The sequence below is a fragment of the Telmatherina bonti genome, assembly GCF_933228915.1.
Source record: "Telmatherina bonti genome assembly, chromosome: 2".
NCBI lineage: Eukaryota > Metazoa > Chordata > Actinopteri > Atheriniformes > Telmatherinidae > Telmatherina > Telmatherina bonti.
This window is the reverse complement of record NC_136620.1, coordinates 36053403-36075534: the sequence shown is the minus strand read 5'-3', so window position 1 is coordinate 36075534 and position 22132 is coordinate 36053403. Positions and strand designations below refer to the sequence as shown.

The window sequence follows — 22132 nt, the reverse complement described above, 5'->3', positions numbered from 1 at the left end:
AGGTGGAACATGTGCAAAGAAAGAATCTGTTACATTCTGCTGAGGATCTCAATCAATTGCTTTCAAAAATTTAAAATTGGCCGTGGTCTATGTCAAGCTTGAATGTTTTTTTTTTCTCTTTTTTTAAATTGCATTTCATTTAATAGAAACAACCTCCGTCAAATTCATCCAGGTTCAGTTTTTTTTTCAGCTGTTTGACTTTTCGCTGCTCCGTAAAGCATCCAGTGTTGGCGGCTTTCTGAGATCCAATTCTCCTGGACGCTGCGGATTCCCAGCAACATTCTGGAGTCAGTATTGTTTACTTGTCAATTTGGAAATGGAGTGCAGTGGACAAAGATATCGATCAATATTTATGCATCACAATAAAGCTTTGTTCAGCATTATGTGTCTGCATTGAGCTCTGGGGCCAGCCAGGATGGGCTAGTAATTAAAGATCGACTCCCTTTCTTTTCCACTAAGTCTCTCTCAAACAGAAAAAAAAGTTCAATAAATCAGCCTTTACCAATTAGACTGACTTAAAAAGGTAAATTAACTATAGCATTTTAAATTTTTGGCTTGGAAAGTGATGCATTACCAAGACGATCATAAAGACAGTGATTAGCCCACATTGAGCATGATGCAATCTAGTGCACATGAACCATTTAAGTTACTTTACTTTAGAAATAAATGCTATAAAAAGCTAAAACAACTTTTCATGGAGATCTGATTTATTCAAAGCCTGCTTTCTGACTTCTTATTTTTGCAAAAGTTTTATCTTGCAGCATAGATGAGAGTGACAGAGAGCTTCAGATGCAGAGATTCTGTTTAAAGGTCCACACTGGGATGCCTGGGGTTATATGTGCACCCAGGTTGGACTGCAGGCAGAAATCACTGCTTCGCCAGAGAAGTACAGGAGAAGTGATGACAGAAGCGGCTGCTGTGCTTGTTCGCATGCCAGATAGAAAAAGTGCCAGTGAGGGGAAAAAAGGAAGGAAAAACAGACTCTGTACCAGGAAATATAACTCATTATCAGATTACTGCTACAGGAGTTACAATACAAGTCAGCACAGCCTCATCATACATTACACTAATGATGCCATGGTGTGTTTTCAGTCTGTTAAATGCTACTTTTTTAGTTTTGGTGAAGTAAAATCATATTATTTTACACTCATCTTCTCTGGCAAAGTTCAATCTGGCAGTGGCTTTGCAGTATCTCTTAGACTGCAGAGGACTTTGTGATGTTTCCACAGGCATCAGGGGATGCGACATACTGAGTGACAGAGCACTCCGGCTCCATAATCGTGATTTTATCCAGTTTAATACAGAATTGACTCTCTGCTCTGATATTTCAGGCAATTTTGCTCAAAGTGAATTTTAAATCTGTGATGTTGTTACTGTGGTTGTGCTCATATGGTAACTGAATCAGCACCTACTGGTGATTTAGAAAACTCGTCCAGAACAACCAGTGATCCTGAACAATTATCAAACCAACAAATCTGTGTGGCCAGGTTTTTGGAGCAGTTTTAGTCATCTCTGTCCTTCTTTTCAATAAAATGAACTGCAATCATTGCATCTGTGTGATTGCAATGCATTTAAAACTGTTACTAAGTTAATCACAACAAATTGTTCAATTTAGTCAAATGTTCTTGTTCTCCATTGTTCAGTTGAAGCTGATTTAATCTTCAATACATTTTCCAATATATTCCTCCAGAAATGTGCAGTGTTATTGCAGAGGAAACAGAGAGGAAGCATCAACACGTTCCTCCCATCTGGAGTTTGTGATGACAAACAGCAGGCAGATTCTAATTAGCACATATTAACGTTGGACATTTCTGACATATTCCACTGAGATTTTTAAACATTTATAAACATTTACTGTCCTGTAATGTAGGTAGTTTCCTAGTCATTTTATACGTTACGTCTCTATGGCTCTGTAGATGTTAAATGTCCAGCTGTATAAGAAAGAGTTGAATTTACAGTTTCATGTTTATAAACCGTTTCTCTGGCTTAATGACTTACCTGCTGTGGTCAGGCAGAGCTCTTCATCGCTGTTGTCCTGACAGTTATCTTCGCCATTGCACAGGAAGCTGCGGTCTACACATCGCCCGTTTCGACACTTGAAGCGAGCCTCAGAGCACACCAGTGGGTTGCCGGCTAGAGTGGAACAAGGGCAGAGGTCAGAGGGCAGCAGTTCGCTTCGAGAGGGTTATACAGAGAAAGACTTCTTAGGTCAAAGTCACTGTGTCAGAGAAGGAAAATAACAGGAATAACTGTGCAAAAATAAATAATTTCAAAGTAAATTTGAACTAAGACTCTGTATTTTTGTGGAAGTCACTGCAGGTCTTGTCTGCATCATAATAAAAAGAAAGTTATTAAAGTTTGATGGCCGTTTTCTGAGCGTAAACAAAACATTAAAGACTACGTGAACGCAGAAAGTGTTTGATTTGTGAAGTCGGATAAAAACTAGAATTCAAGAGCTTAAAAAAGCATCCCATGGCCTGCGGAGCACAAGCCCTCTGTTTTTTCCCTCCCATACGTTGTGGTTTTTGTTTCTGCTCTGGCTTCTGTAAAATGAGGCATAATTATCTTGTGAGAAGATCCAGACAGTCACACAGTGGTGACGCAGAATGTGCTGTGAGCGTGGAGCAAAGCTCCATTTAATGGGCCAGATTAGATTTGTGAGCATGAGCCCAGCAGGCAAAGAACACTGCTTCTGACAATGGCGAGTGATTGGCCCGGATTCACATTCCCCGTTGGGAAAGCAGCAAAGGGGGTTTGTGTGCACAAACTATGGCCAAGCTTGAACAAGTTATAATGGCTCCAACTTTTAAATAGATTTTTACATTTTTACTGTTTTTGCCAGTTATAACCTTGGACGGCCATTTCAGGAAATAAGATTGGGCACTGGTAGAAGAGACAGTAAGTGCAGAATTTTCATCTTAATGGGAGGATTTCACAAGAAACCTAGAAAAAGTATCAGGTGAATAAAGGCAAAGGGTGAAAAATGAGACCTCCACCCACAGCTTATGACTAACTCTTAGCAAAGAAATAATTACAGAATGGTGATGCAATGTTTTTAATGAAAAAACACACAATGCTTTTAAAGAAACACCTGCACTGTGAAATGTTTTGGTATCAAAGGAGCATGGTGGTAAATAAGGAAAGAGTTTCAGCATTCTGCAGAAATCTGAGTGAAAATATTTTAGTTTTATGGTTCTCAAGCTCACATTTAGAAGATGGCTGCAAGATGACACAATCTGATCTATCTCCAAATCTGAGACCATGATCCTCAGCTGGAAAAGGGTGGAGTGTAATCTCCGGGTCGGGAATGAGGTCCTAACCCATGTGGAGGATTTTTAGGTATCTCAAGGTCTTGTTCACCAGTAAGGGAAGGATGGAGTGTGAGATCTATGTTCCTACCCTCATCTATGGTCATGAGCTGTGGGTAGTGACCGAAAGAACGAGATCGCAAATACAGACAGCTGAAATGAGTTCCTCCGCAGGATAGTCGGGTTCTCCCTTTGAGATAGGGTGAGAAGCTCGTTCATCCAGGAGGAGCTCAGAGTAGAGCCACTGCTCCTCTACATCAAGAGGAGTCAGTAGAGGTGGCTAAGGCATCTGGTCAGGATGCCTCCTGGATGCCTCCCGGTGAGGTGTTGAGGACACATCCTTGCAGGAGGAGACCCAGGACACGCTGAAGAGTTTATATCTCTCAGATGGTCTGGGATCCCCACTAATGAGCTGGCAAATATGTCTGGGGATAGAGAGGTTTGGGCTTCACTGCTAAGGCTGATGCCCCTGCAACCCAAACCCGGATAAACAGCAGAAAATGTATGTATGTATGTATGTATGTATGTATGGATGGATGGATGGATGGATGGATGTATGGATGGATGGATGGATGGGTTTTCGAGCTGGGGAGGGGACCCCACATTGGTCACAAGATCATTTCAGGGGGTTGCCAGATAAAAGTAAAAGATATAGCCTACGTTTTGCACATAAATGTGTCTAAATTAAACAGTTACAGGTAAAACTGTGATGTTATCACCTTAAATTTCACACAATAACACAAACAACAAAGTTAGGACACATGCTGTGTAAAAAAAACCTGAATTTGGCATCATCTCAGAACCGAATCCATCAAAAATCCCTTTATCGTCCTTATTTATGGAACAGTATTTATAAACAGTTCTCGAACCTTACATTTATAAGATGGCTGCAAGATTACCCATTTGATCAATCACACGATTAATCTCACTATGTTGGGGGTTGTGACTCACACTTTGAGAATCACAGCTTTAGTTCAACTATAAAAATACAAAACAACAACAAACATAAACAACTTCATGACATTGTTAAAAATGTCAGCAGTTCCTAAGAACACGAGACATGAAGCTGAAATACAGTAAAAATTCTCTGGATCTTTGCCCCCAACGTTGTTAACCAGACACGTCTCGTGTTACATCCTCTGCATGAGCCGGTGAACACTTCTAAAAGTCAGGGTTTATCACCAAATCCACAAGATAAATCTCCAAAAACTACATATAGATAATATCCAGCAACACTTCCTTCTCTGAACCTGATCTCATTTTAGGTGAACTGAAGTAAGGTGAAGACATCCTTCCAGACAGCGACGGATGATCTGGCTTGTTATCAGCGTCTACTTTGAGAACCAACATAACAGATTATTTAGAAGTGCTTTAGTGCAGTTTCACAAGCAACTCAGGTAGCTAAGGCACTCTTATTACCAAACATTACACACAGGGGGGATGCTGCCATTAATAAGACGTCTATTCCCAGGAAGGAACAGCTCGTATCTGTAGTGAAAAAGTTTCGGTGGTAAGCCGCCCTGCCTTGATCCAGACCTGTCACATTCACTGATAACATTTCAAGTGTTATGAACTGAAAAATATGACATAAAGAGTTGATCAGCCGAGTTCCTGTGATGATGAATAATAGGAAAAGGTTTTGCTTTTGAAATTGCATTTGAGCTCCTCAGTTTCCAAACACTTCCAGAGAGGTGATGCAACGGAGGGGTAAACATGTCCCTGCTCTGTTGCTTTTTAACTTGATGGATGAAACAGAAAGAGCTGATATTTTTTACGCTTTAAGTTGCATGTGCATGACGATGAGCAGTGAACAGTGAGTAAAAACTACCTCGTGATTACTTCAAAACTGCTGGACTTCCGCTTTAATACCCAGATTTTGCTGGAATCCTTCTGTAATATTTCATGTCAGGAAGCAGCGTTCGCAGTACTCCTCTGTGCACAAACTGTTATGACTGGAGGACAGTACATCACGGAACGGGCTATTACTTCTTGTGACCATGGCCAGCGGCATGCAGGTGCTTCTGAATGCGAGACTCACTGCAGTCGTCCTCGTCGCTCCCGTCCGGACAATCGCTGAAGCCGTTACAGCGGAATCGCCCGATGATGCAGTGGACACCGTTGGCGCAGGGGAAGAATGTTGGAGCACACTTTGACTTGACCTTAGCTGGAGAGACAGATGACAGACAAGGTGGAAAGAGGAACAATGGATTATTCTGTGGAAGATGGGGGAAGGGAACAGCCATTTTAAAAGCACTACATCATGTTTTATGGTGGTATTAGCCTTGGCAGCGATGCACAAAGGCAGAGAGGAACCCACCAATAACGCCAGCTGGAGTTTTTTTCTTGATGTTTTTCTGGTTATAATCCAGCTGACGCTACAAAGCATCAATACTCACAGTGAAAACAGCAAAACAGCTGCAGTGTTGGAGACTAATTAATATTCAGCTTGTATTGTTCTATGAGACTTTTCTTATATCTCTAAGTATGACAAGGAAATAGTAAGATTCTAAGCACAAAGTACTGATAAGGGAAAAAGGCTTAATGACAAAGACAAAGTGAGCAAATTGCGTGGAAGAGTGTTTGTATGGATTCAGTCATCGATCAGTCTAAGCCGGCCATGGGTCTTATCTCCAAGGACAGGCCTGAGACTGACTGACGAGCCTGTAGCAACATCAATGCCTGCCGTACTCAGTTTAGTGCTAACCGAATAGCTTTTAGCTCCACTTGATCTTCTCTGGCAGATGGAGGAAAATAAGATAACAGGTACACACGAGCAAATACACGAGGAAAAAAAACTTAAGTTTAAGCGCTGTGACACTAGAATATTAAAGCAAGGAAATACATACAAATGGCAGCACATTAGAGACACTGCTGCTGCTTTTACAAAGTGTCATCTCTCTGAGCTCCTTTTTCTCAGCTCTGATCTTTGTTAAACAGCTTATGTATTATTCCCTTTCAGTTAGATGCATTGTAATGCAAAAGCGTAACCTCATAAATCTGACTTTGCAGGAGTAGTTACTAGAGATAAAAAGGAATTGAAGCTACAAGTTACAGCTAAGACACTGATGAAAATAAACAATAAACATTCTAAATTTAGCAAAGAGGAAGCAGGTCAAAGGACAGAACATCCCACACTTGCACACAGGAAGGGGGAAACATGAGTGGGCATTATAAAGAGGACTAAAAAAGCTGCAAAATCTTAATTTTTTTTCCCCCCTTTTGAAATCCAAAAGCATGGAACTGTCCTCCCATAGTTTGGCATTGGGCCGTCTCAATGCCAGGGGTGCACATTTTTCCCTTGACAATATATTGTAGCAGGCTGATTTATGAGCTCTTTCAAGCTGTGGTGATTATGTGTTGCAAGAAGGGAGGGCGAGGCATAACAACCATGTTGGTTTGGAGCGCCAATCTCCGGGATGAAACGAAATCTGCTGGATGCGAGAGGAAGCCTGGATAGCACCCCGTCGATGTGCACGTAGTCGAGGGAGCTTTTGTTTACCTGGACAGCTGAGACTCTAAATGCTGGAATCACATTCGGCATGGTATGTCACATTTATTACAGCCCACGGAGGAAAACAGGCCATGCTTTGAACTGGATCATGAGATAAAAGCAAACAACACAAGCTATAGATTATATTATTGTGCACCTGTACCGAATGATGGAAAGTTTCTTTTAGCTGTCTCTTTTCTCCTCTGAATTTATGTATTTCTGTGCTTTGCAAGTTTTTGGCAAAAGAAGGACGGTTGCTCTGATGCACTGAGATCCCTCAGTCAAACCCCCCCCCGTCTAAATCCTCATTACCACTTCTGTTGCTGGCTTGGATTCTGCTGACTCAATGTTTTTGTGTCAAATTACCTAAAAGTCACATGAAGGACAAAATAATGAGGGGGGAAACTGTGAGAGCTGGTTGGAAGGAAAGAGTTGTATTTCGGTGGTGGTGGTGGTGGTGGTGGGGGGGGGGGGGGGGGGGGGGGGGGGATGACGTTTCTTAGCTTGAGCCGAGCAGTTTTCAGAAGACAAGAAATGAATTAGATGGAGAGAAATAAAGGTATGAGGAGATCCACTGGTCATCATCCTTCTGTTGATTCAGGTATTACTGATGAATTTGAGTTCCTCTGCTTTACTCTTCAGCCTATAGCCACTCATTTTACTCCCATCTTCATGACTTCTGTCATCACTCTGTTGCTGCTTTACGTCTGTGCCAGATTTTCCTTTCTCTCCGCTCCGCCTTTGTGGAAGTTGTTTACTAACAGCAGGGATGGAGTTGGATGGCTTCCAGACTTAGTTCCTGTGTTCAGCTGAGCAGCACAAATGAAAACGAATGAGGTTAAGAGTTGAGCTGATTCCTTAAAGGTAAGACTATCACTAGCAGAAAAACATGGCTGTTTCACATTGACACACAGGCCGGAGGGCACACACACACAACCACACACACACACACAGCGGCACAAAGACAAACAGGTTTACCGTCTCCTGCAGTTCAAAACTTCAAACATCTCAAATCAGAATGCAAAGTTAAGCCAGCATGTCTTTTTTTTCTTTTTTCTAATTATATTTCTGATAGATTCAGCGGACAGGAACATAAGCAGGGTAGCTTCCCCCTCTACTAGTATGTGCCTCCATGCACCCTTCACCCACTTTTCTTTTGCCTCCTTGGCTTTTCAAAGAACAGAATAACTTGCTCAGCGCAGGTAGGCAAAGGCACAATGGGCATGCATGATTGACAGAGTAAGGAGAAGGCCTGGAAGAAGAGACTAACAAGAAAAGAAAATACAGAGAGCAGGCAGGAGAGAATAGAGGCCAAGGAAGACTAGAGACGGCTGAGAACTTCAAAGGTTTCTCTGACCTTGCTGAGCATTTCTGAAGGGAAGAAATCAATAGGTAATGGAGTTGCGGTGTAAGCAAGAAGGGCATGGGTAGTTTCACTCTAGTGGGCCTGAGGATCAAAATAATCACTCTGTGCATTTCACTGTCTAAGCCCTGCACACTTGTAGTACAATACAATAGCCTTCTGTAAGAAGAATCACATTATAGTGCTTCCTTCATCTCAAGGGCTGAGCATTTATAAGTCAATGTTTGGCAAATGGTCGACGAGACCGCAAGTTTGCTTTTTATACCGCGCAGAAAGTCCAAGTGTAAAAATCGGAATTTTAGTGCTACTTCATTCGTTTTCCTTGCAACAGGAGGGCATCGCTTGAAAAAGTAGGAAATAAGCTGACAAATAACAACACTGGTGCAATATTTGTCATAGAAAGCAAAACCAGGTTGGAATTGCTTTGTTTGATTTGTTACTGCCCTAAATTGATTTTTTTTTTCTTTTAATGACGACACAGCAGTTTTTTTTCCATTGAAGACTTTAAAGAAAACATTTTTGTCCAATTTGTGACAATAATGATGAGACCAGTAGAGCAGAGAGAAGGAAAAAATAAACAAAAAACAAAGACAGAATCAGAGTGAGCGTGTGTGTGATGCTAATTAATATTTCATCCATGTTTCATGGTATTAATTACACCAGCTTATCGATCAGTCCACCTTAAGATGACGGTATACACCAGTTATAATCCGGTAAACCTTTCTTTTCTTTCCTTTTCAACTTGTGACGCTCCACGTTTTCTTCACCTTATTTGCTTTTTCTTTTGTTTTTGTTTCGCAGTCTTTATTCCAGTTTCAGAAATATAAAATGCCCATCGTTTTCATTTTAAACCAAATATTTTAGAAAATGAACACAAATTGTGTTGAGTGAAAAATAAATTGTTTGGTGATTAAATAGAAAAAAAAAATCATTCAAAGTTAACAAGTACTAACTTTGTTGCTTTTTTCTTTAGATAAGTCCTGAGATCAGGGGCTCCTCTCACATTTGCTACATTTACATGGGAATTTTAACTCCTGTTTAATCCCGAATAAAAGTTAATTCTGCTTTAAACTGATGAAAAATTACCATGTTAACACCTAATTCCTAATGCAAATTTCTATTTGGAATTAAACTTAATTCCGATGTAAGCGGCTGGTTTATTCGCATTTTAATTCCGAATTATTTAATTCCTCTGTCATGTAAACCTTCATTCCGCTATAAGTTAATTCCCGTTGTTCTGAGCATGCTCGTTACCTTGTCCTGTCCGATGATGCACGTTGTTTTGCCTCCCGTGTTCGGTGGTCTATCTTTCTTCTACAAAAAGTGAAGTAGTATGCTCGTGTTGAGCTGGTACTTCTAATTTATAACAAAATAGCGGTGAAACTGGTACTTATTATGTAGTTTTTACAAGTCACGACTGAAAAGAGGAGAAGCAGGGAGTCAACTTTGCTTATTTCTGGTAAACGTCATACGTCACGTGCTCCCTCTGTCCAATCAGAACCCTTCCCAACCCGCCGCTCTAAAGAGGAATTAAGTGAGGACGTGTTTCATGTAAACCTTCATTCGGAATTTTTATTTTCATGTAAACTCGTAGGCGAATATGTTAATTCGGAATTATTTAATTCGGAATTATTAATTCCGAAATAAAATAACATCATGTAACCGTAGCGATTTAGAGGTCAATCGGAAAATGCTAAATGGTTCAGACCGTCAGACTCGTGATGGAGGGTGAGAAAAGAGACCCCTTTACGATCCACATATCAAGGATCAATGTCTGTGGAATAGTAATGCCCACTAACTGGTGAGTAAGTGCTGCTTTTATACATGCAGATCTCTTATCTCTAAAATAGCCTGCTCCAGAGCAGTGCAGTTTCCAGTCGAAGTTACCATGGTGATGCATGTACAAAACCAAGATAAGTACAGTAGCTGTTGTGGGAGCAGGAACAAGACTGAGGCAGCAGTGTTTTAATAAATTCCTTCTACAGAAGGAATAGAAGAAAATAAAAACAATTTTGGTCCCATGCGGTTGATTGCTGGTTTTAGTGTGCCAGTGACCCGCTGAGCCAGTAGGAAGTTGTTGGGTTAGACCGGGGGCCTGCAACATGCGGCTGCAGAGCTGCAGGGGTATTTTGGCCCTCTCACAACAGCTCTTAATAACGTTGAAAAAAAATATAATTGAAAGACCGGCTAAGTTTTTTTCAGATATAAATACAATAAGAAATGTGGGTTTTTCTGAATTTTTCTGCTTTTATTCCTCCACTGAATAATTGCTTTGAATTTCCACAAACACTCATCCATTTTTCTTTTCATTAGGCTGGGAAAAATTGGCTTCTTTAAAAAAAATACTTTTCCAAAATCTACACCCCATAGTAGAAAACATATTTATCCTCTGTTTGCAAAAGTGTTTTGTTTTTCTTTATTTTAAAACATAAAACAGAAATGTGCTTCTTGAAAATACCTATTTGAAGAAGTTTTTTTTAAGGTCTCACGTGGCCTTAAAAGACTTTTGTTTAGCTGACCAAAAAACGTCTCTTTTGCTTGTAAAAGTTGCGGACCCCGGGGTTAGACACATACGGTAAGTATGACCAATGTCAGCTCTGCAACAGCTTTAACACTGACCAGATCATTATCTGGTTCCAGAGAAGACACAGTCACCTCTCAGTAGTTCATTTTATACTTCCTACTGTACAACTTCAGCTTTCTCACAAAACACAGAGACCATCTGTTAAATAAAACCACAACAGTGTGCTTTCATCAGAGAAGAGGGAGGGATGATGCAGGAAAGGCTGCTCTCATGCTGCAGTCCTGGAAGCTGCTTGTCAACACTCTAACTTTCTAAAGATTACCTCGATTAAAAACTAAATACCAAACAAGAAAACAAATATGTGTGAATAATCTGCTCCATTCATCACAAGGTGCCACAAATAGAGTAAAATCACACACAACAGAACAAAATGGGACGAGGTTATTCATTGTATTAAACACAGAACCCCAGTCCGATAAATTATCTGGCATTGTTCAGGTCTGCATACGTAGATATTAAACAGACTGTCTCAAGAGGTTTTTATGTTTGACTCCTGCTGATGAAGGACACTTTGCTGTTGCTAAGTATTTATAGGGCGGCAGTAGCTCAGGAGGAAGGGCAGTCATCTTTCAACTGGAAAGTTGGGAGCTCGATTCCAGGCTTCCCCTGACTATCAGGGTACTAGTTTGTAAGTCTTTGGAGGAAAGCGTCTGCTAAATGACTAAAGAATAGAATTATAGACCATACACAGGAGGTCAGTGTGGAGGTTAGTAAACAAACACATCACTGAAGCTCTTAGAGGCTTTTCTAGCTGTAGGAGGTGATATGAGAATCTGAGTAATACACAAAACAGAGGAATTTATTATGCAATTTGTTGCAAAAAGATGAGCACCATGATGGTCAGCTGCTATACTCAGAAACTACTAAGGGTGGGAAATCAAATCAAAATATCGACTATCAGGATTTTTTGCTGCAAAATTTTATAATAGATTTTTTTTTGTTGTTACAGCAGCAAGGTGATGGTCTGGCTACTGTGTTGTTTTTTCTAATATAAATGTAAAAAAAATTACTAGCAAAAAAAAGATTTGTACATTTTCCTTGTTTTTAGTCAAAAAATAAGCAATATTGAAGAATCGTCAGAATCACAATTTAAATCGAATCAGCAACCAAACAACCGTAATCGAATTGGGACAAAAGCATATCATCACAACCCTACAAACTACACAGCATACTTAAAAAAATAAAAAATGTATGATTCATAAACAAAAACGTACAATAAATTTAGTTCACCTCCATAAAATATGTGCAGGATAATAACTACAATGTCAGCTGTCAACTTTGTTTTCAGCCCCACAAAGTGCTGCACTGTGCGGTAAACAAAGCAGCTCACCCTCACCGTATCACATCTTATATCCTAACAAAGAGATCTTCCTTCTTCTGAACGGTGCTGCAGTATTCAGGGATCGCTTCAGCTTGAGTGGACAACTAAGGCGTGGGCATTCTCTTGTCACAGTCAACGTGGTCTGTGGAAGCATCTGGGACCGCTATCACTGATCGCAGTTCAACGCTGAAGGTTTACAGAACACGAAGCACATGGATTCTTACAAATAGAAAGGCCACAAGCTCAGCCTGCACGACCGCTAATTTGGAAGAACGGTTGCTTTGAAAATCACCTCTCTGACTTCTCTATCTCTCTGGGACACATTGCAGAACAGGTCTCAGTGTTTTGACTCTCCTCCTCTTGCTTTATGCATCACATCGTCTCGCCCCTGCTTTAGGGCCTTCCATGTCTTTGCTCTCTTGCCTGCTCATGCCTTGTGTAAGGATGCTCAGACAAGGGCAAAGAGGCTAATCCTGCCTCTGAGGCCCTCTAAGCTCAACCACCGCTCTTCCCTCTCTCTTCTGTCAGCAACCATTTCGTCTAACACTCTCCTAGCCTGGCGTTATGGACACCAGAGAAAAGGACAGTACTTCTGACCTCTTTACGTGAGGAATAATTCAGTACCCTTCCTCTGATCTTCCGCTTCAGGCCTTTTTGAAGAACAAGACAAAACATATAGAAACAACCCTTTTCATGACTCTTAAAGGCTAAACTGGATTCTGCTCTTTGCTTCGGTTTTTCTCCCTTTTTTTGTTTTCCATTGTACCATCACATCATAAAGCACTCTTCCTTTTACACTGAAGCAAGACACACGTTTCTACAGATGGTGTATAAATCTTTAGTCAGAGTCATGTGCGTGAATTATGGCTTCAAAAGCACCGTTTATAAGCCGAGTAGAGATTTACACGTTGCCCTTTTTCTTCTGATCTGACAGGAAGTTAGATCCTACACAAGTATGGAGAGACGGACTCGGTGCCTGCTGCTAACTAACAGTGGATGGACCACTCAACACACACACACACACACACACACACACACACACACACACACACACACACACACACACAGGTAAAGCTTTCTGCATTCTGAGTCATGATGTTTCTGAACGGTGTGGGAAGCACAGACCGAGCGGAGTTGAACACAGCCGATACAGGACAGGTCTCGGTCATGAGGAACAGATATTCTTGCAAAAACTACAAACAAGTTTCATTTTGCAAGGGTAATAAGAGTTATAAGTCCACAAAAACAAAAAGGAAGAAGAATTGGATTGGATAAAAGCAATACATATCACATCTTGACCTCACCGTACAGAATATTTACTCTATGAATTTAATCTTTTAATGCAATCAGACTGAGTTTAGGTGGTGTTGCTTCGACTTCCTCATGAACTGTATGAACTGTAAAAAGCAAGCAAGAAGTATTTACATGACTCGAGTTGACCCCTGTGCTAGAGGGAAGCAGAATAACAAACAAACAGAAGAAGGAGAGGTGCAGTTAGGAAGGAGAGAGAAACTAGTTTTTTCATGGAGAATAAACATTCTTGACCATTTGAGAGACAATTCCGAGCAGCCTGGCTTGTCAGGGAGGGAAGGGTGGGATGCATCTGCAATAAATAATAGATTCAGAGGGCATATTCAGACTGGAAATTTCATTATTTTCTTCCAAACCTCACTTCTGGAAAGCACTGAAACTCAACACTGTAAAGTTAACAAGAAAACTCAGATGTCTTTATTTTTTTATTCAAACCAACGCTGATAAAAACATTATCTTCTATAAATGTGATACAAACATCACATGTGGGTGGATTAGTCCTGTAAAACACTGTATATTTTCCAGACATGATGTCAATTCTGAAAATAAAGTAATACCCACCATCATTTGTGCCTCCATGTCAACCTTTTGCTTTTCAAAAACAAGATTTTTATTGATAAAAAAAACGGGGGGAAATGTCACCACATATGACCTTTACCTCCACCAAATGAGCATTACTTGGGAACAGAGACGTCTGCATCAGCACAATCTGCTGGCTAATGGGCTTAAAGCGGATCTACTACAGCTGTCTTCTGGTGCAAATGTGTGTGATAAAAATAGCTGCTGATCAGGGGCAAATAAAATGTTCCAGAGAATTTTATTTCTTGACAGATTCAGAATATAACTATGTATCTGTGTGCACATGCAAAGCGCAGCCGTTGAGGCAAAAACTAGCATACTGAAAAAAAAAAGAAAAAAAATTCTTTAATAAAGCGGTATAGTCCTCAGGCATTTAAGTCTGATTAAATAGAGATAATTTAAATTGCAAAAATAATCTAAACATTCACAATGACAAACAGTTAAAGCTCATATTCTTGGAAACTACATGACAGAAGGCATCTGCTCGGGTTACAGATGAGGGGAAATTTTATATCCTGCAGTGGTCAACGCTGGACAGACTCCTTAGCAACAGCTGTGATTCCAAAGGAAAGAAGAAAAAAAAACAAAAAGACACCCAGAGTGATTTATGGTGATATAATCCTGATGAAAGTCAGTCTGGCAGCGATATATCACTGCAACTTAACTGGATCCTTCTCTGAGACATCTGCATTGGGACACCACATTCGTGTAGCTCGCAGGCAGACAGAGGGAGCAAAGTCAACAATCTGTCATCAAGATAGCAGAAATACATCCATATTCAAGTATTATTGTGTGTTTTCTTAGCGGGGGGTGACTAATTATAATTCTGCTTGCAGAGAATCCAGCGCTGTAGCCTCAACGTTTCAAGGCACTGCGTTTTATTTCCACAGTAAACATCCTGACAGAACCTCTGCTCAAGCTGCCATAATGAGTCCTTCCTATACTCCCTTGCTTCCCATACTTGCATCTGTCTTTCTGTCTGCCTGCTGGTCTCAGCAGAGGCCCTGACGGAGACACAACTTTGTCTGGGGGATTTTTTTCGTGCAACCATTGCCTGACAACTAGCCATCCATTTGAGGATAATAAGGCCCACTTATGCCAGAGGAGATAACATTGATGTCTTCAACCAGCATAAATAGTCCTCCAATAGTCGAGGCAGGCTGTGTGATGACTAAAGATAACTTTTAGCTTTGAGAGTATCCGCTGCATGTAGAGTCAGCTATTGAAAAAACATGGTGGCTTGTTAAAACACCAGCAATAAATATGACTTTCATTCATTCATTCATTCATTTTCTAAACCGCGTAATCCAATTCAGGGTCGCGGGGAAGCTAGAGCCTATCCCAGCTGGCTTGGGCAACAGGCAGGGTACACCCTGGACAGCTCGCCAGTCCATCGCAGTAAATATGACTTGTGTAAATTAAATGCTTTTAAACAAACTGAATGTGAGGCATACAATTCATTCATTTACTGTAAGTCATCATTGTAACAGATTATGTTGATGAGTGTTAACTAAATAAAAAAAAGGTTAGTTTACCAAAAGAATTTGTCTATCTAAAGTACAAACCTCTGCAAAATGACTGATCACTGCATAGTTTCATGTTATTGGCGGCACATCTGTCGATATGCCATGGGACACAAAATTGTCAAGAGTCGTCTGTCAGTTCCCTGAGCTGCCAGCGAGAAGCGATAGTGGGAGAAGTGATTGCTCGAGGGGGAAGAAGGCAAAAAAGTGGGGAAAAAATGACAGAATGGAAGACGAACCGTATCCGGCTTTTCCAGCCGAGAATAAAACGGGTCAGAGAAATGTATAAAAACCACTGCATGAAGAGGTTTCTGGGTTTAAAAAAATATAACAAAAAACAAGCTAACATGGAGCAAATTACAAGCCAAACATCATCAGAAGAAAGAAGTTGGGAAGGCGATTGGAGGAGTGGAAACATGAGTGTGAGACTTTCAGATGGATGGATACAGCAAGGCAAGGCAAGTTTATTTGTAAAGCACCTTTCATGTACAAGACAATTCCAAGTGCTTTACATGAAACGTTAAAAGAATTACAGAAAAAAAGCATAAAAGAAAAGACAAATAGGAAAATCACAATAAAATCATAAATTATATTAAAATTATTAAAAGCAGAATTAATTCAAAGTTACTGTGCAGTTTTCATGCATAGGCACGTGAGAAAAGAAATGTTTTTAACCTGGATTTAAAAGTTTCTACATTTGGTGAGAGTTTAATCTCCACTAGCAGTTTGTTCCACTTGTTTGCAGCAGAACAGTTAAATGCTGCTTCTCCATGTTTACTCTGGACTCTGGTCTGGACTCTGGTCTGGACTCTGGTCTGGACTCTGGTCTGGACTAGTTGACCTGAGTCTCTGAATTGAAGAGCTCTGCTTGGTTTATATTCTCTGAACACATCCCAGATGTATTCTGGTCCAGAACCAGTCTGGGATTTGTAAACAATCAGCAGGGTTTTAAAGTCTATGTTGTGACTGACTGGAAACCAGTATAAAGATGTTAAAACTGGTGTGATGTGTTCAGACCTCTTAGTTCTAGTTAAAGGTCTACCAGCAGCATTATGGATGAGCTGCAGATGTTTAATGTTGAATTTTTCTTTATTTTAGCATGTGATGATATAGCGGTTGATGAAAGTCAATCTTTATCATCAGTCCCATCTTTTTGTGGAGTTCTGGCCGGGATGGGAGGGAGAGAGGGAGGTGCAGCAGACCAGGAAGATCAAAGCCAACTAAATGTGAGGATCAAAATGAACTATTACTCTAGTCTTACAATAGAATTATGTCTGTGGTGCTATTCCTGCACACAGAAGTAATCTGCCTTTGCTTTCATGGTATTAAATTTTGCCCTGCTGTTAAAGTGGGGCAGAGAGGATGAAGGAAAAAAAAGGAGGGTGAATGCAAGGGGGGTGTTCAGGAATGAGAAAGGGGTTCATTTAGGTTTGAAGAAAACTAGCTTTAACTGGGCCTCATGGCTCCGTGGACAAGTAAGGGACAAGAAATAAATCTGCAACTCTGTATAGTAATAAGAGTTCAGGAGTTGAGAGAACATAATGTGACTCTAAACAGGCAATCTGGTTTCACTGCTTTAAGGCGGAGCTGGAGGGCCTAAAATGAGATTTGATAATAGACTCCGAAGTTGAACTTACGACAGCCTTTCTCGTCGCTTTTGTCAAAGCAGTCGGGTAATCCGTCACACTGCCAGCCGCCTGGTACACACTTCCCATCGCCACACATGAAGTTTCCAGGGATGTTGCACTCCGTGGTGAAGTTATTCCCAGGAAGCAGCTGGCCCTCTGATTCAGGAGGACAGGAAAGGAAACAGAAAAACTGTTACAATCTCCTCACCCTGTTCTACAAATCCCATAGTCAAGCTCTCTCATTGAAGCACTATTCATTACCACAGCGAAAACGGACAGCCTTTATTACCTTTATTCTTTGTTGCTTGTCCTATTTTAACAAGTAACATCACTCTATGAGCAGATCGAGGAAAATCTCATGACTGCTAAAACTGAGGAGGCCATTCAGTACTAACAGCATTGTGGGCGAAATCACCAGTTTGAGGCAAAGCAAGATCATAATAGCAAAGATGAGGACACAAACAGCAAGGAATGCTCATATCCAAACAAAGCACATATTTATACCTCAAACATAGATCCATGGCTGCACACACACACACACACGCATTCACACACATACATAACAAGGTAAGAGCATATCCAGTCGACGCAGTGCAGCTGCAACATAATGGGCTGGAATGTGAAACACGGCCTTTTGGCTGAGGTTTGACACTACGTGGTGAGCGGCTGAGCTCGTAAACACAACTATGTGGCAGTAATAAGGATTCCTGGCTGGACCAGAGAGCACTTGTTCTGCTGTGTTCAGACGGAGCTCAGCTGGTGGGGCCATTTCATAACACTTGAAAAGACACAGAAGGTGCACCTGCCATGATGACAAGGTTTCCAGGCCTGATCACCTTCAGTGATGGTGAGGTTCACCACAACAAAGGCTGACTGGTTCACGAAACAAAACCATTTCCCAGTCCCTTCAGAAACTTAAAATATTGCCCGTCACGACACAAATGCAGCCAATCCTGAGCAAATGCATGGCTCCTCTGCATGTTGTACATGTTATGAGGTGTTATTTCTCATTATGAACATGCAGATGAGAAACATGCTGCATTCAGGGCCTAAACGTATCAGCAAGCTCTCATGCATGACATCTTTACAGCATTCTGCGTGAAAATAGAGATAAACTGTTTGAGCAACTCTGTGATGGAAAACAGAATTTTGTCATCTGCTAAACTTATTTCTCTCCTGTGAAACGGTTCCAGTCAATGTCTGAAATACGCAAACAGATGAAGCAAACCACAACAATAAAGTAATCCACTTCTTTTTGCGCTTGCTGTTTGAACAATGTTGCAGCTAGAGGAACATTCTGCACCTGAACTCGTCTGAAGGTATGAAGGTATGGATGTGGTTTCACACTGCATGGCTGAAAAATGCAACGTCTTCCCCCTCATGTTCACATGTGGCTTCATTGAATGAAAATAAAGCTTTAATCTGCACGGTGAACTGTGTTGACAGGCATTTCTGGAAGTGTAACTATGCCCATGCAGTGATTTCCTGTTCCTATTCAAGGCCTAGAGATCACAAGTGCCCTGATTTTACCTTCAGCCTTGTCCCAGATGCGCAGAGATTCCTCCTGATTCTCTGCATCTTTTGATAATATTGCACACTATAGATCTGGGGTGTCCAAAGTCTGCTTTGAAGGCAGCTGTCCTGCAGGTTTTCAGTGTATACAGCTCCAACACACCTTGCTTACAGGGATACGTTGAAGACCAGCAGGATTCTGGCCCTTGAGGACCAGAACCGGACACCCCTTATGTAGATGGTGGGATCTTCAAAGTCTTAAATTTTAAATCAATGATCACTGATCTAAAATTGTTCCAGAATTTTTAGGTGGAGTTTGTTCCTCACTGTTGAACCTTTACCCATGAGCACAGAACACTATCGTTCCTGAAGTTTAAATGCCACCTTTCAAGCTCAGCTGTTTTACTACTGACTCCCTGCAGCACTAAATTATGAAAATCCTGTTGTGCAGTTTAACTAGCTACCAGATGTCCATGCTCACGCTAAACTTTCAACACAGGCATGTGCATCTGCTAGTCACAATCACTACATAGTCACCTTGTTGCTATCATCATGCAGAAAAGTAGCTGGTGAAATCAGCACTACTAACATCTGGCAGATTTCTGCTCTTTGGCGTCACCTACTGAAAGCTAATCACGCATCAGTCTGGCATTCGGTCTCTTCTCTGAGCTTTCTCTCCAACCAGTAAAGCCAGTCTGATGTTGACTTTTATCTCTTATTTAGTCAATCTATTTCTTTCACTTGCTTCTTCCAATAAAGCCCTCTTGGATTTCTTTGCTGATTCAGCCATGGTGTGCATCCAAAACAGCCAGTGTGTTGATCCAATTGCTGGTGTGAGACGCAGTGCGGTTAAGCAAAATGCAACTGTCACATGGCGCTCTGAGCTGGAACGCAATGCTGCAGGGCAACGATGGCCACAGGAATGTGCATAATAAAAGATATTAAAATGAGTCAGAAACACGAGAGATTTAAGATTGGAAACTTATGTAGAGATGCTATAAAACTAACAAGCTATTTTCATACTTTCAGCAATTGCTGCGGTTTAACGACATCTACAGTTTATCGCAAGGTAATCGCTTTTTAATATTTCACCACTAATATTCCAATATGAGCTAGTTCAACAGTTTAGTAATAATACATAAATAACAGTTTAACAATTTATACTATTTGTAATAATCAACAGTAAAACTGAAAGTTTATAATCATGACAGACTGAGCTGCAAAGAAATTAAATGTAGCTATGACTTCCAAATAAAACAAATCAATGAAGACAGAAAACTTTGACGTTTGAGCTCACATTGTCACCTCTGTAAGTTGATATTTACATAGCAGAAGCTGTCATCTCCAGAGTAAGTGCCAAGATGAAATAATCAGCTTTTGCATCATTCCACCCCTGCCGTCCTGTTCCCACAGCAGGTTCTAGAAACTTCTGATCCTCTGAGGGGATGATGCAAAGCCCTATTTTGTCTCTTGCAATACAGAAAAAAAGACAGTGAGAGGATAAAGAGAAAAGCCTCTTGTAATCTATGAAGGCAGAAAAGAATTTCAATTATGATTTTTTGTCATTATTTATCTCTTTGAATTGTGATATTAACTACTGCTGTCGCCTTTCGCCCGGAGACTGCTGGGATAGGCTCCGGCTTCCCCGCGACTCTTCACTGGCCTAAGCGGTTTGGATAATGAATAAATGAAAGCACTACTGCTGTCACAAAACTAAGACACAGTAGGCTAATTGTGCTTGCTTTGCAGTATTTTCACCTGGTGTTTCACAGATTATGCAGAGTGTTTCATGCAGACAGGACCTTACTTTGATATTCTAAAAAGATGGGGGTAAGCAGATTCAGGAAACCACTGGGACTCTTCTATGGTTCTGAAGGCCCATTTACTCTCCCCTATGTAGGTAAATTGGACTCTCCTTTTGAAATGTTCATACATCTCCACCCTCATTCCTCCATGGAGCGATGTCCAAAGTCAGTCCACGGAGGCTGATGCCCTGCAGGTTTTCAGTGTATCCCTTTTCCGATACACCTGGCTCACTTTAATCAGATCCAGCAGCCAATGGAGTTCTGCACAGTGACAGGGGGGAATTTTTTTCTCTAATTCGCCCGTTTAAAAGTAATTTAATCTCAAAGTTTGTCATATTTAAGGGCCTGTCCTTTTGATTGACAGGTACCAATCTCCAGCTTCAAGTAAGAAGAACGTAGAACAACCGCGGTTTTTAGCCGGTTAACTAGGTGACTTAGCTTTAGCCCGCTTACCTCCGTTAGCTGGTTAGCTCCTCTTCGGGTTAGCTCGGTTAGCTCTTAGCTACAGAAAGCTCGGAGTTCGCTCTATGTCAATCATCCACCATGACACTCACAGCCCCCCCTCTTGGCTCCACCTCTTTGCCCATATTTGTATTTTCTGGGTGAGATGACGCGCATGCCTCTACCAAGATGGCGATGGTAGGAACCGCCCACCGAGCTTCAATTCAGCTCTTCAAAAACCTATGAGTGATGTCACAGGTCTTTAAATGCCCCCACCTCGTCTACAATTGTTGAGGTTTTTCGGAACTTTTGCGACTTCTTCTTCACATGTTTTTTTTTTTGCTGGTTTTTGTGTCGTCATCTTCTTGTTTCTTTTCTCCTTCTTTGGTTTGTTCCTTTTGCTTGTTGCATGTCAGCTATACAACTAAACAGTCCCCCTACGATTTCCAGCAGTATTGCTTATTTTTCTTAAAAACATGAATTACATGCATAACAGACGCAGGAGATGGAGGGACCTGTCTGTCTGTCTGTCTGTCTGAGTGTTTGACTTCTGCATGAAGCATAAATGTTCAATATGTCTAAAACAGTGTAAATACATTACATTTAAAAAAACCATGCATATGATTCTGATTTTGTTTGCTGTTAGTCATACACTGAACTTCATCCAAACCAGGTGACTGAAGGGTTAAATATGGCTCAGCAGCCTCTCTCCATTGGGACTACAGAAAAGCCAGATGAAATGTTTCAGTGCTTTGTTGCCATAAGGGAGCAGTCTCAGAAATGGGAGGAACAGTGAGAGCTGTGGGCTGTGTTTTTTTTGTGTTGGCTGATGGTTCTTTGGCCTCGTGTTGGTTTTTGGAAAGACAGAGGTCAATTTGGTGAGATTGGGCCTTCCTTTTAGTGAAAGTTCAAAGATTCAAGTTCAGATTATTTTTTGTGCCAACGCACTGCACATCAGGAGTGGAATAAAATTGCAAAAACTCATTTAGTGCAAGCAAAGCACAGTCTCAACTTAAAATTAATTCTTTATTATATGTTGGAGAAGCAATGCTACGATGATTCACACATTACAGCTACTGTCAGCTATATTTCATTTCTTTTTGTTGAATTGAGTCGTTTTTTAAATTAAGATTATAACAGATAGCAATTTACGGCTCATAAATTCAATATACTTGCCCGTAACAACCATCCATTCAGGTATTAAAAGTGAGAAAAGTTCCCAATGTCATTTTTTTATCTTTTTAACAAAGCACATCAATATCTTCCC

At 40.9% G+C, this 22132-nt stretch overlaps 1 protein-coding gene across 1 annotated transcript in view; it reads right to left on the bottom strand.

Annotated features, from left to right (window-relative positions):
• ldlrad3 (low density lipoprotein receptor class A domain containing 3) overlaps positions 1–22132 on the bottom strand; it is a 95124-nt gene that overhangs the window by 39162 nt on the left and 33830 nt on the right. The window contains exons 2-4 of the mRNA XM_079248254.1: positions 17117–17263; positions 5347–5472; positions 1999–2133 (exon numbers count right to left, since the gene is read on the bottom strand). Of these exons, the coding sequence (XP_079104380.1) occupies positions 1999–2133; positions 5347–5472; positions 17117–17263 (408 nt within the window). The remainder of the gene's footprint in view (positions 1–1998; positions 2134–5346; positions 5473–17116; positions 17264–22132) is intronic.